The sequence below is a fragment of the Plecotus auritus genome, assembly GCF_963455305.1.
Source record: "Plecotus auritus genome assembly, chromosome: X".
Classification (NCBI taxonomy): Eukaryota; Metazoa; Chordata; class Mammalia; order Chiroptera; family Vespertilionidae; genus Plecotus; species Plecotus auritus.
In genome coordinates, this window is record NC_137784.1 from 22,024,522 (window position 1) to 22,040,415 (window position 15,894).

The 15,894-nt window shown below is 36.3% G+C and overlaps 1 protein-coding gene across 1 annotated transcript in view; it reads left to right on the forward strand.

Annotated features, from left to right (window-relative positions):
- The window catches only part of IL1RAPL1 (interleukin 1 receptor accessory protein like 1), a 1,468,096-nt gene that overhangs the window by 1,417,690 nt on the left and 34,512 nt on the right, over positions 1-15,894 (forward strand). Inside the window, exons 7-8 of the mRNA XM_080653955.1 lie at positions 5,071-5,203; positions 7,300-7,445. Coding sequence (XP_080510081.1) covers positions 5,071-5,203; positions 7,300-7,445 — 279 coding nt within the window. The remainder of the gene's footprint in view (positions 1-5,070; positions 5,204-7,299; positions 7,446-15,894) is intronic.

Sequence of the window (15,894 nt, forward strand, 5' to 3'; positions counted from 1 at the left end):
ACATTTTTTTGAAAGAGAATATGTTACTGTAGCTTAGATGGGCTCATCAGTGACTCAATTGTACTTCCTGTATCTCATCTACACCAGCTACCTCTCTACCCACCACTGTCATTATTATGAACACTTTCCTCTTTCCTAGCCTCCCTGTCCTTACTCACAGCTTAAGGGCCAAGCCTGAATGTTTTTTTATCATGTTGCTTTTCTGAGCCCCAATTCCACTTTAAGCAGTGTCCAAGGTAAAAAGAAATTGTTCTAGACAGTTAACTGTAACCACTTGAATGAAAATCTCCTGGGAGTACTTCTTAAAAATGGAATTCCTTGGAACCTTCCACACTTGTTGAGTCAAAATCTGGTGGGAGCAGGGGCAAGTTTTTGGACAATAAGTTAGAGACTCACTGGCTTAAGGACAAAAAATATATAACATGCTTAACCCTATTCATGTAAACTAAATAAGACTGGAATCTCAGGGGGAAGATGGGGGTGGGTGGGTGGTAAGAGATCAACCAAAGAACTTATATGCATATATGAATAACCCATGTATAAAGACAATAGGGTGGTGAAGGCCTGGGATGGGTGTGGGGGTGTGGTGTACTAGAAGGGGTCAATGGGGGGGGGAAGAGGGGCATCTGTAATACTTTCAACAATTAAGATTTAAAACAAAATGAAAGTTGGTGGAAATTTGCAAAAAGCAGGTTAATGGTGAAATTAGGAGATGCAATACTAATGACCTTTCCTATAATTTCTATCAAAAATCTGGCTATGGTTATTTGCAAGTTGAGTATCTGGGACATTAATTCATTAATGACCTTTCTAGGCACTTGGCTAAGTGTTATTTTATCATGTTTCTTTTTTAACTAAAAATATACTCCAACACACATTAGATAGCAAACACAATAAAGAAAAATTCATAATCATTCTCTGTTGTTTTCATTTTCTTTGCTTACTTTCCACTCTACTGCAGTTTAACTAATTATTTATTCAAATCTGTTGATCTTGAATTTTCTTATTATGTCAAGGCTCGAATTCTACGAAATTATTTTTCCTTTTCTAGATAGCATATCTGTTTTATAATAACATTTAACTCTAATAAATTCCAATTTTGTGGTATCATATAAAATTAACTTTTGTTTCCAGATCACAATTCAAGTTCTGATAACTCATTGCCTAGACTTAATCTGCTCATATTTTTATGCATTACAATTGGTTCCAAAGAGCTATATCTCTGCCTGTGGGATTAACAACATATTATTATTATCATTGCTTTTAAATACATTTTGCAATGAACATGGGAACACAGATATCTCTTCAAGGTAGTGATTTTATTCCCTGTGAGACAACACCAGAAGAGGGATTACTGGATCATATGGTAGCACTGTTTTTGTTTCTTTGAGGAAATGTCATACTGTTTTTTCATAATGTCTATCTATACCAATGTACATTACCACCAACAGTGTAAAAGGGTTCCTTTTCTCCACATCTTTTCCAACACTTGTTATTTTTTTTATTATAGCCATCCTAATAGGTATAAGGTGAGATCTCATTATATATTTGGTTTGCATTTCCCATATGACTGGTGATGTTAAGCATCTTTTCATATACCTATTAGCCATTCATGATAGCCAAGATACGGAAACACCTAAATGTTAATTGACATGAATGGACAAAGACTTTGTGGTATATATAATGTGATATTATTCAGCCTTCAAATTATTCACCATTTGCAACAACATGGATGAGTCTGGGAAATATTATGCTAAGTAAAATAAGCCAGATATAGAAAGAAAAAACTGCATGATCTCACATGTGGAACCAAAAAAAATCATATACATAGAAGGACAGAGTAGAACAGTGGTTAGGAGAGTGGGGGAATAGGGAGAGGTTGATCAAAGGGTACAAATTTACAATTATGTATGATAAGAGATCTAGTGTACAATATGATGACTATAGCTAATAACACTCTATTGAATGCTGGAGATTTGCTAAGAGTAGATCCCAGGTGCTCTCATCACACACAAAAAAATTAAAAAGTAACCATGTGAAGAGATGATATGTTAATTAGCTTGACTGTAGCATTATATGTGTAAAATGATAATGCTTTACACCTTAAATATATGCAATTTTTATTAAAAAACAAAGTATACAAAAATCAATACATTATACTATTTGGACCATCCACATACTTATACTTCTTTAGGAAAGTTATTGACAATATCTATCTACTTAAATTTCTAAGTGAATATAGAATTATTTTCTTGAATTCTGTGACTTATTGGATTTTTATTAGCAGCAACATTAAATCTAAAATATAAATTGGGAATGGGCCACAAAATATTTAGTTTTTTATCTAAGACTTTGCAAACATTCTGTATATATATATATATGTATTTCATAAAACCTTTGATCTGACTCAATATGATTTTGTGGTTCATTTATTCACAACCATTTCTGACCATACTTTGTTTTTATTGCTAGTATAAATAATATCTCTACTATATTATATTCAGTTGCTATGCAAATCATGTGTGATATAGATTTTTAGGTAACATAGACCATTGCTAGTCACAGGGCATTCTTGAGGCTGGCAAAACCATAATAAAAATCATTGTCTTCTAGAGAGTATGATTAAAAAAATAGTTTAAAGCGAAATTCACTACAGCTAAAATATAAGAACATTAATCTGCTACAAATCATCTACTTAAAAAAAACTCAAATTTGTCAGACTTCAATTGTCTATTGCCATAGGGCCCCAATATGCTGAGATAGATCCTCCTACAATTTCATATTGGGCATACTGCATCTCATTTTAAAATTTCATAAGCCAGATTTTAATGATTTTAAAATTAATGACCTTTAGATTTACATTCTCTGTTGCTTTTTGTTTTGCATATTCTGTCTCTATTGAGTTCTTTAGGGGCATTTTTTAAAATATTGTTTTATTGATTTTTTAATTTTTTAGAGAGAGAGGAAGTGAGAGAGATTAGTAACATTTTCTCCACAGGCAATCATCAGAGCAATAAATCATAACTTGATTTGCAGCATTTGGCAACTTATGGGTCAATATTCCCACCGTGGTTGATTGCAAGCTACCAACATAATTTCACTAAATGTGCAGCTGGGGAAAGATGTGCAGTAGTACACTATTATACAATATTTCTGCCATATGGATACTATAGATGAATAATGTAGCAAAATAATTAGGGAGTTTTGAGTATCTATTAGCCTTTGTTTTTAATATGATATTTTAATTGTAAGCTTCTATAATTTAATTTCAAATAATTACTGTGTTTATCAACCTGCTTACCAAATTTCTGAAAATTTAATAATGGACTCTCACAAGCTGGTATGAACTGGCTCCAGCCCGCAAGTGAAATAAAATCTGAATGAGGAGGCTCTGCATATGCAATATTGAAGGCTAGTTTATAAGATGGACTTAGCCTACTGAGATAAGTTGCAGACAAGTTACCTTTAATTAATGAAGCTTTTATAAAAGTAAGCCATGGAAAATGCAAGTTTGAAAGATATTAAGCATGTTATTAAGTGATTTGAAATTATTTAATGAGCTACTACTATATTTAAGATACTGTAATGTGCACTGGTAATATATAAAGGTAAATACAGATATAATTTTTACCTTTGGAGAATGAACACTCTAGTTGCTGGATTAGACCTGCAAACAAACCAAATATTGTAAGGAATCTATATATATAAAAGGCTAAGTGACCATCATATCCGAAACAACTGAACGGACGACTGAACAGGCTGTGTGGGGCAACCAGGCTGGCAAGGGAGTTAATGAGGGACCACCAAATGACTGAGCAGCAGGCTGCTTGGGGTGGCCAGGCTGGCAGGGGGTTAGTGAGGGGCGACCCAATGACCAAGCAGCAGGCTGCATAGGGCAACCAGGCCAGCAGGGGTGTTAGTGAGGGGCGACCAAACGACTGAGCAGCAGGCTGCATGGGGCTACCAGGCTCATGCGGGGGGGGGGGCAGTTGGGGGTGACCAGACTGGCAGAGGGGCAGTAAGGGGTGACCAGGCTGGCCAGAGGGGGGCAGTGAGGGGCAACCAAGTTGGCATGGGGGCAGTTGGGAGTGACCACACCAGCAAGGGGTGCAGTAAGGGACAACCAGGCCAGCAGGGGGGCACTAAGGGGTGACCAGGCCGGTGGGGGGGTCAGTTGGGGGTGACCAGGCTGGCAGGGGTGGGCAGTTGGGGGTGACTACACCTGCAGGGGGGGCAGTTGGGGATGACTATGCCTGTAGGGGGGGGCACTTGGGGGTGACCAGGCCAGCAGAGGGGGGCAGTTAGGTGCGATCAGGCAGGCAGGCATGTGAGCAGTTAGGAGCCAGTGGTCCCAGATTGTGAGAGGGATGTCCGAGGGGTCCCGGATTGGAAAGGGTGCAGGCTGGGCTGAGGAGACCCTCCCCCCATGCATGAATTTTGTGCACTGGGCCTCTAGTGTATTATGATAAATACAGGTATGTTCTGAGAGCTATGGGAGGAGATGACAGAGTGACTGACTGACATCACCTCTGTGGTACTTTCCCAATAATTTATAGCCTCAATTTAATCATGTGGAAATATCAAGCAAACCTATATGGAAGAGCCTTCTATAAAATAACTGACCAGTCTTATTTACAAGTTCTTGAATCGCTATCATTTCATTAAAAAGCTGTTAAGCCCAGTCACTGTGCTTCAGTGGTTGAGCATCGATCTATGAACCAGGAGGTCATGGTTCAATTCCCAGTCAGGGCACATGCCCAGGTTGTGGGCTCAATCCACGTAGGGGACATGCAGGAGGCAGCCAATCAACGATTTTCTCTCATCATTGATGTTTTTATCTCTCTTTCCCTCTTCCTTCCTCTCTGAAATAATTTTTAAAAAATAAATAATAAAAAGCCATTAAAGACACACATTTTATAAATTTGACAAAGGTTGAAAATACCTGAAAATATATTATTTAAAAAATATTTTTCATTCAATCAATGAAGTGATTAAAATGTTACCTGCTAGCTTGTCTAAAATTAGAGTGTACAGATAGTTTTATAACATGTCTATCATTTCTCTTGACAGGTGACTCAGCTAATCTAACCTGCAGAGCTTTCTTTGGGTACAGTGGAGATGTCAGTCCTTTAATTTATTGGATGAAAGGAGAAAAGTTTATTGAAGATCTGGATGAAAATCGAGTTTGGGAAAGTGACATTAGGTAAAATAATTTTTTTTTCTTTTACCTTGTAGTCAAGATTAACATTTACTCTGTTGGTGTCCAGAAAGTAAGCTAAAAGGAAAGAAGTTTTTTGTTTTGTTTTACTATTATAATAATGAAAACATTGAAACATATACTGGCAACGAGGCGAAACACTGTTAAGAGACTATGGAATTGTAAAACATGAATGCCATTTGTAAATAATTTAAGAGAAATAAAAAGGAGTTTTTCACTGAGGAGTGAACTGAATGTGAGACAGACCAAAATACAGTTGAATATAGAAAATGCGATATCGTGCCTTTTATCTGTAAGAGCTTTTTTTTTTTAATTGTTAAGAGGAAATACTAACAAGATAAAAGGGCTCAACCAAACACAATCTCAGTCATTTCCTTTTATATGTTTTCATATTTGAGGCAGCAAGTAGACTATAAAGCACTTGGTAGGAATGATAAAGGATACATAAAATGTTTTAATTACCTTTTTAGTCTGACTTTAAGGTCTAAATATGAATATGGTGGGAATGATAGAGAATAAACACTCAAAATACCATCTATTTGAGGACATAATTCTTAAGCCTCTTTTAAAAAACAATTTATTTGTTCATCTACCTTTAAGTATTGAGGTATTCAGTTATAACTAAAATTATGCTTGGGCATAGATACTCATTTTTTATTGATCTTAGAGAAAGGAGGAGGAGAGAGAGGGAGAGAACCACCAATGTGAGAGAGAAACATCAATCAGTTGCCTCTGGCACACACCCTGACCCAGGATCAAACTTGCAACCTGGGTATGTGACCTGACCTGGAATCAAACCTGACACCTCTTGGTGTATGGGACAAAGCTCCAACCAACTGAGCCATACGGGTCAGGACCATAGATACTGATTTTTAATCATAATGTACAGAAGCAAGGATAGTAATAACAATTAAGACTAAATCCAAATGCTGATCATTTGTAAACACTCTCCCATCTAAAGGTCAAAACTTCTGGGAGTACATGAGCATTTTATCAAAGATGCCTCTTCTTGGAAGAGGACACTTTTAATAACGAGGACTTTTAAACTTGATCAAAGGTATAAAGGAAAAAGTTTTTCAGTAAAATATAAAAACACATAAAACTGTCATATAAGGTTATTTCTACTAGGATTTTTTTCCTGGCAACAGCTACACAAGAATCTTATACTCCAACTGCATTCTGAAATGCCCAGATGGGCAATCCTCCAATATGTACTAAAGTGTTCCTTTGTCATTTATCATTTACTCATACACTTTGAAATGCTAACGTTAAAGAAGAACAACAAATCTCCTAATTTCCCCCCTTCCCTTTTTGTGCGTGGTCAGGGAATGTTCTAGAAAGGTATTATTCTTTAATTCTGCATTAGAAAGTGTTGTGCAGAGATGAGTTGCCAAACAGATGGGAAGGTAAAGGAGGTTGAAACTTGTTGAGCAGGGAAAGGGAACTTTAACTCTGAAATTTTCCCTTTGCTCAGAAAGATTGCTAAAATCTTTGACAGTGAGATTAGTGAACATTTACCATTAATTTTAAATGTCACAATTAAGCACTTCATCAGAATACTTTGTCTACATGTTTATAATTTCATTTTTCTTTAAAAACAGGCAATTAGTTTGTATCATTTTAAAAAAAGGCCAGGTTGGAGGTTTCAACTGAAATGTCAAAATAACTCAAAATTTTTCTATTCTTTTTTTTTATTAACGTGTATATAATTAGTCCTATAGCCTAAGACATTAGAATATCTTATCTCACCTTTACATCGTATTTCTTCTTAAAGGGAAAGCAATTGCTAAACTTTTCTTCAAGGTCTTTCTCACCTCTTTATTATGACAGTGTGATTGTCCTGTTAAGAGAGATAATGAACTGCAACTTCATTAACATCTACAAAGACAAACTTACTCATTAGAAATGAGAAGGGCATGATATAATTTTATTAAGATAGCATAAATCCATAGCTAAATTTGAAGTAAAGATGCTGTAGGTATTTTCACATCAGATTTAGATTCATCTATTTTTTTTTTTTTTTTGTCGTGTATGTGTATGTTTGTGTGGGGTTTTTTGTTTCGTTTTGCTTTATATTTTAGAATTCTCAAGGAGCATCTTGGGGAACAGGAAGTTTCCATCTCATTAATTGTGGATTCTGTACAAGAAGGTGACTTGGGAAATTACTCTTGTTATGTTGAAAATGGAAATGGACGTCGGCATGCCAGCATTCTCCTTCACAAACGGGGTGAGTATAACCTTCTCAGCTTGAGTGGTCAACTGAACCTATAATGAGAGGGAAATAAGTGGGAACCAGAAAAAAAATTGTTTTTCTACATAAATTTATTCTAAATAAAATAATCACATTAACATTCGGTTTATCAAGGCAGATAAGACAGTAGATGGGAGACTAGCTCAGACTCTAGAGTCAAATTTGGATTTATTGCTTTGCTTTAATACCAACTGTATAACCTTGGGCATGGTATCTAACTTCCCTGTGCTTCAGTTTCCTGATATGTGTCAACTCTTCAGTGTGTTTTAAGGATGAAAGAAGACAAGAAGTAAAGAGTTAGGCATAAAGCATATACAGAGGAAGTATTTAGTTAAATATAACTTATTAGTGTTAGAAAGAAGCAAATCAATGAAAAATAACTGAAGTAGTTTTTTTAAATATATTTTATTGATTTTTTACAGAGAGGAAGGGAGAGGGAGAGAGAGTTAGAAACATCGATGAGAGAGAAACATCAATCAGCTGCCTCCTACTGGGGATGTGCCTGCACACCTCCTACTGGGGATGTGCCTGCAACCAAGGTACATGCCCTTGACTGGAATCGAACCTGGGACACTTGACTCCGCAGGCCGATGCTCTATCCACTGAGCCAAACCAGTTAGGGCTGAAGTAGTTTTAAATCCAAGATTGTGTTCCCTATTAGAGGGTTATTCCTTTAGTGTAAAAAGATGTTCAATGAATTCCCCATTGTATTACTTATTGCTATTTTTTCTGCCTTGGATGACTTTTACATGTGCAATATCATCCAATGATTAATAACGATTCATTCATTGTGCATTAATGAATTATTATTCAACTATAATTTATTAACAATGATCAAATAAGATAGGTTGTGGATGATTGCAACATCTGCCTCACTAAATCTGATCCCACAACAGCCCTAATGCCTTATGTACAAGGTTAAAATATTATATATAAATATATATTGAATTGTTTGAAATTAGTAATAATTATAAAATTTGATCCATTTTAATTGGTGAAATTTTTCACATACAAGAGAAAAATATTTTTCCATATTATGCTAAGTGAAAACTCTCTAGTTTTTGCAACTACACTTGATGTTCTCTTACTCAGCAAATTCACAATGATTTTAAATTCAAAGTATATGTTTAATCCTAGACTCTTTGATGTTTGAAAAGAAAAAGAACATTAAAGACTATATCCCCCACTTTATTGGGCAATAGAATCCCTTTGAATAATGTTACTTAAAACTATTAAAACAGACACTTCTGTTGTCAAGGTGACCACAATGTTAATATACTCTACTTTGGAAGAATGTGAGTAAGGGAAAGGTAAACAGCAGTTAGCAATATGATTGGTTATTTCTCTAGCCAACATATGTATTCAGTCAATGGAGGAATTTAGAGTAGAAATATATTATATACGTAAAAGAATAGAAATTGCTTCTCAGGGCTGGAAACAACTTAAATGCTATGTAATTGAACTACTCCGCAACATCTTCCCAAGTTATCTAAAAGCTTATACTGGATCATAGTCCTTCTCAAGGAAGCCAATTCTATCTCTGGAAAACCTAACTATTAGAAAAGCATCCCTATTTCACTGTCTGCCCCTTGACCACAGTTCTAGACTTTTAATCTATCTTTTCCAAAACAGTCCTTTAAAAGTTTGATGACAGTCACAATGATCCTTCTGGATCTTTACTTCCCTAGATTCCACTTCTTTAGTCTTATTCACTCTTCCTTTGTGTGCATAAATTACTTACACCATCCTGACCGTTCTCTTCAATAAGCTCTAATCAAAGAGTCTAAATTATTCCCCAATAAGGGAAGTAGTAGAGAGAATATGTAGAGCATAAATAAAAACCTGTTAACTTGGCCAATATATATTTTATATTGAGACAAGGTAGGAGTGATAGTTAAGTATTATAATAAGGAGAGAGGAAGAAAAATGAAATGTATCTAAGGAGGATACAACTATTAAAGTTCTGTTCTTATAAACAGGCACACAGCCAGGAAAGGTTAAACACCCAAGGCTATTTTTAGCATGTGTGACCTAAGGTTAAGTTGCCCATAGCTAGAAAAACTTCCAGTACCACAAAAATAAATGGTTGAAGAGTCAAAGAAACTGAAAAAAACGTTCATAATAATGTCTGACTACCTAAACATAAAGAGGAAAATAGTGGCCAATGTTAGAGCACCTTTCAATAGCTGTATCTTCCACAATGGTTTACAAATTTCTATTTATACCAACAGCATTTTATTCTTAGTAAAATAAAAGCATTAAGAAACCAAAAAGTATCCTCCAAACTCATATAGTCTAAAAGTCCCTCTTAAAGTTAGTGAGTGCCTTCTTTTAAAAAATTATTTTATTGATTTCAGAGAGAGAGAGAGAGAAATAGAAACATGAGTATGAGAGAGAATCATCAATGAGCTGCCTCCTACACACCCCCTATTGGGGATCAAGCCTACAACCGGGCACTGAGCCACACCGGCCCTCGCTGTGCCTTCATTCTAAGGGAGCTACAACAAATAAGTCATCAATTCACAAAGGCAATGACACATCCAATGTCCTGCCCTTGAGAGATTTATAATCGTGTGGAATTGTTATCAGAAAAATGCGTGGATGGTCTTCCACTATTGCTGGTGGGAGTGGGGTTCATGGTGTACCACTGGGATAAGCATTCCCGGAGGCCCCCATGGGAGGATGGGATGTGGTAGAAAGCTTCATTTTTATGGAATTACATCCTTCAGATGGCAAAGTCCCATTTTCCTTAATCCAGTCCTAGAAGAGGTGCAGCTGGGGATTAAGCAGAGGTACAAGCAAAACCAGTGTCCAGACTGTTCCTTCCATGGTAGACCTGGGTCTGGTTTAGTATTAGGCTAGTTACAGTCTATCAGTCCATTGTATGTGGGATCCACATGGCCATGGGCCATATGGGAGAATTTAGGGGAGCCAGGAGAGCAGGCCCCCTGCAACAAAAGTCACAAGAGTCCCAAGAGAGCAAGAGAGAGAACTCCTTTGTTTAGGAGCTTAAGTATCTGAAATCTTCCCACTTGCAATTGGCCAAGCCTACTCTGGCCAATGACCTGATCCAAGGTGTGACTGACAGATAAGGACCTTCCCTATTTCACCCAGACTTTGCTGGGCATGCGTCTAAACTGTAGCTTCCTGGAGAAGCTGCACCAATGTCATGGCTATAAAATTTGGCCTTCCCTTTGCTATTTTCCTCTTATTAATAACCAGGTTTATTGCAACGGTATCAGAATGATCTATCCCAACTATTTGTGGAAAAAAAGAGATGACGTTGGTTAACATGGCATAACTGCAAGTTCACCAGCTCTGCAAGTTTCAAAAGGTTCGGGCACACACAGAGCATGTAAGCTAATAGTTTGGGGTTTTGATCACAGTGTCCCTGAAAGAATCAAATTGCTGTCTTGCTAGCAATTAGGTAAATTATCAGATGAGTTGCTATATTACTCACAAGACTAAAGCTGAGAGAAGGAACTGGAAGCTGTCACTATTAATCATATTTTACTGCCATTGATTCATAAATCCCTTAACTTATCATACAGGCCTTCAAAGTCTTTCTTTTTAAAACCTCTCTAGAGAGGTATGTTAAAGCATTTGAAGAACACAGATTTTTTTCAAACCACAAATTATCAGTTCTGACAGGTGAACTTGCCAGGACACATCTTTGCCAAAGTTACCTAAGCATTTTTTCCTCCACTGTTACTTTTTCTTCAATATTGTTGATCTAATAAAAGTGACAGTGGAGCCTTCCAATGGGTGCTATGGATCCTTGGAGATTTTATTCACATGTATGAAATGAGTCTTCCTAAATGCAAAGAGGATACTGCAATAAATAATTCAGCTAGAACTGAGCTGGGCTAGATTCTGGACCAACCTTTTACCTAGAGAAAAAAAAAAAAAAAAAAAGCGTAGTTCCACAAAAACTGGCTGAAAATTTACCAGAGAATTAGACCATTGAAAACCTTGCTTGAGAATATTCCAAGTTGTTTATTCCTGCAGAGAGGATAGGCATTTGGACAGTTAGGATTATGGCAGACCTTCAATATAGACATATTTCACATACTATACAGAGAACTAGATGCAGTGAAAGAGAGACAAAGAATTTTTAAATTGCATTGATATTAAGCATTCCTAAGGACCATTGGGCCATATTAGTCTTTGATTGTCCTGCCCCTTATTCCTCACTCTAGTCCCTGGCCTGAAAAGCTTGAAAATTAGACCCTGGCTTTACAAAGAACCAAAGCACAGTCGATACATTCACTACTGTGTCAGTTCTTGTCCCACTATTGTTCATACATGACTGAGTTCCATATATGAATCTCTGAATATTTTACCCAGATGCGCTTGTTTCGGTTTCTAATTGCAGGGGTCTAACTTGACTTGCATCAAACACTGACCTTCAGTTTTCTTCCAAAACCCTGAGCTTTCCAATTCCCTCCATTTTTACAATTTCTGTTTCCCTGACGCAAACAATTCTCCAGATGGAAACTGTTGGGGTTCAGAGTAGGCCAACTCAAAATATCCCATAATGACATATTGATTACTTTGAATTAAAGTCACTTAAGAAACTTCCAATGCAAAAACACTCTGACCTCTCTCTTTCTCTGCCCCCTCTTAAAGCAGGAGATGAATCTCCCAAGTGAATAGTGCCCACCTTGCATCTGAAGGCTAAGAGAGATACCCTTATCACCAGAGTTTAGGAATCCAGAACAAAAAGCTCACATAAACAAGCGTTGGTGCCTCTTTATTAATTTATTGCCCAAGCTCAAACCCTGCTTAGATTTCTTACTAATAAATACTAACTTTTTTTGTCCTGTCAGTTCCTCAGAAGTTTATTATTTCTTAGTCTAAAAAATATAAAAAGATGGCCACTTCAATCATTTCTCTAAGCATTATTATGTTATCTTGAGCATCATTTATGATTTCCCATGCACACATATTAAATTGGCTTTTCTCCTCTTAATCTGGTCTTGTGTCCATTTTATTATTAATCTATCCATAAGAACTCAAGAAGGGCAGAAGGAAAATTTCACCCTTCCTAGCAATACCCAGTAGGACTGGCTCTGGCTCAGGCCTGGCTGCTCTTACACCCATCAGCCAGTCATAAATTTCTTCTTCCTTCTCTGTGGTTTTGGTCCATACTCTAACTGTGGCTGACCTCAAAGTGTGGGCATCATTATTATCGGGAGCAAAGCTGTTTAATGGTTTAAGGGTATGAACTCTGGAGCAAGGTTATCTATTTAAAACCCAACTAGCTGTGCTATCTTAGGCATTTTACTTAATTTCTGAGAGCCTCAAATTTCTCTTCTATAAAATGGTGATGCTGATGATAATAATAATGACTTCCATATAGAGAAGCTCTGAGGATTAAATAAACTCATATATGTCAATACAAATCACTATGGCTGACACATGTTTATCACCCAATAAATATTAGCAGGTAATACACGATTTCTCTGCTCCAACTACATGATATTCTGGGCAATTTAGGATGCAGCAATAATGTGTTTCATTAAAAAAGTCCTCAAATCTAATTTATCTTTCATTAAAATGGTCAGCTTTACTTCCAGCAATTGTATTCAATTTGATTCTATATTTTACCTTTTAATAGATTTACTTTAGTTTGAGTGTACTGTCCTAAAGGAGATCTTCACTCATTTATTCATGCAGTTAATGAAAATTATAAGAGCCTACTATGTGTCTGGCACTGATAATATTAAATGAATGGGAAATAAGAACCAATATACTTTGGAATGCTATCATCTACTTTTTAAATTGCATTGATATTAGGCATTCCTAGTATTGTGCTTGTAGGGAATGTTTGACTTTGAAACTGTCAAATTAAGGGGATGCTCATTATGAATCTTATTCTGAATAGTTATGTTTAAATACATTGATTACAATAATATGGCAGTTCATTCATCATGAAGTAGTTTGGGAATTAGCAAATTATCTAAGAGACTAGCACTAGCTAATAATGATAAACATCTAGATTTTCTCTATTCCCCCTCAAACTCATTTTAATTCTTGCACACAATAGTCTCTCCCCCTCCACAGAAAGTTATCAATAGGAATTAGAGTTGTTCAATAAACTCCCTAGTCCTCAGAATATCTTTAGTAATGTAATTAACATGCACATCATTTAGGATGAATTGTTTTAAAGCCGGATGAATTTAGACCAGGTGGACTCCTTATCCCTTCTTCTAATGAATCATTTTTGTAATATCCTTGTTAGTATTTACTTAATGCATTTATTTACTGAGAGATACAGTAAGACCAAAGAACTATTTAAACCTCTCTCAGGACTCATCTTTGACATATTTAACCACTGGTTTTAGAAAATGGGAAAGCCAAACTTTCCTATATATCAAAACCTTCTCATCATCTATATGGTGGCATCTCCCTAGAAAGACAATGACCCATTAAAAACGGAATAGGCATCCAGGAAATACTCACTCAGTCATTGCTGTGGGGGAGAAAAAATAATTTTCCCTTTACCCTTCTAGGTTCTTGGCTGAGATACCCCCTGTAATAAGAAACCAGATTAACAGGGGGAAAAGATCATTTCAATAGCATGTAAACCTTCTGTATACAGGGGGTATACTCAGGAAAACTGAGTAACTTCTCTGAATGGCCCCAGCCACCACCTTAAATACCTTCAAGCTAAAAGCCAAATATGATGTTGGGGTGGGGGGAGCATAATAAAATACAATAGAGCAAATACCAGGAAAAGCACAGTAAACAAAGAGGGTAAGGTTGTTATGTAAACATAAGTTATTTCCTTCTCCAGTGATAAGCGTTTCTAGAAATTTAGTCATTTTTCTCTTACCGATACAGAGAGGGAGAAATCCTTACAAATGAAAGGTTTTTTATAAATGTAAATGTCTCTTACAAAAGAGTAATTTCTTGATTTTCAGAGCTTTTCCTGTGTCTGCTGTTTCTTAAAAATAATCAGCCTAAAATAATCCTTATGCCAAAAAGGCATATTTTTGGATGGTATATTCTGCTCCCCTTTATAGCTTATGCGGTGCCAAAATATTAAGGGACTTAAGTTATGTTGCTGCAACATCTGCAAATTAGAGCCATCAGGTTTAACAAATTTTCTCCTTGGATAAGATTAGACATTTTGCATTCAAAATTTTCTTCTATCCTATAGCAGTTTTCTTCTCTGTTCTCCAATTGTATAAGACAGTGGTCGGCAAACTCATTAGTCAACAGAGCAGCAAACCGCGGCTCACGAGCTGCATGTGGCTCGCGAGCCGAAGTTTGCTGACCATTGGTAAGACATCTAAACAGCTGACCCAAACTTTTGTTCTTGTTAACTAAATGCCAAAAAAAAAAAAAAAAAAAAAAAAAACAAGAAGAACACCTGGAGGCTATTATGAATGCAGGAGCGCATACTGTCCACTACTAGTGATTTCATACATTTCAGTTTCTTGATATGGGCATTCCAACATGGTTATTTGATTGCCACCAAAATTACCGGCATGGAAACTAAACTTTTCAGCTATTTCCTTAGACATGCAATATATGATTTAAGTGAGCTTAACTCCAACTTATTTTTTACCTCTACACTGGGATATCTTTTCAAAGGTCTGTTGACTGTAGTTTTTTCTGAGCAGCTACAGCATGGAGATTTATGATGTAGCATAGTTTTGCATTTTAGTAATTTTGGTCATTCAATTTTACCCAGTGTGGACTAGAATATCCAAGCAGCATTTTTGTTAGGCAAAAAGAACCACTGGTCCCTGATAATTAGCTTATTTCTCAATTAATAATTAACAAGGGGATGATCCTGGACAAAACCAAGATTGAGAGCCAAGAATGATAAGCCCTTCAGTTTTTATCATGCTTGGTGAACTAATCCAGTGGGCCAAAGCTCTTAGTATTTAATTATACATGGGCATAGCCATTGGAAGTTCTTTATTTGCTCTATTGTATTTTTCACTTGTTTTTCTCAACTAAATGTAAATTCTTGATAAAGATCTTTAACTGGTACTTCTTGTTATATGTTTTATTATACATAACCCACTGCAATGAGTGGGATGATTAAGTGTATTCTGAGTAAAACGAACTTTGCAGCAGGATTTCTCAATCTTGTCACTATTGAGGTTTTTGGGCCAGGTGGTTATTTGTTGGGGGATGATTCAATGTGTTGTCCTACACGTTATAGAATGTTTAGCAGCATTCCTGGCCTCTACCCATTAGACGCCAAAATTACCTTTCCCAGTTGTGACAAATATTATCTTCAAAGATTGCTAAATGTCCCCAGGGGACAACATTGTCACCAGTTGAGAACCAGTGACCTATAGTATGAATATCAGAAGGATGAGTATTTTAATCTTGAAAGCCCTCCAAGATTATATCAGATGTCATTGGAAATTCAAGAGAATGGGTGCTTGTTATGCCATGGGAA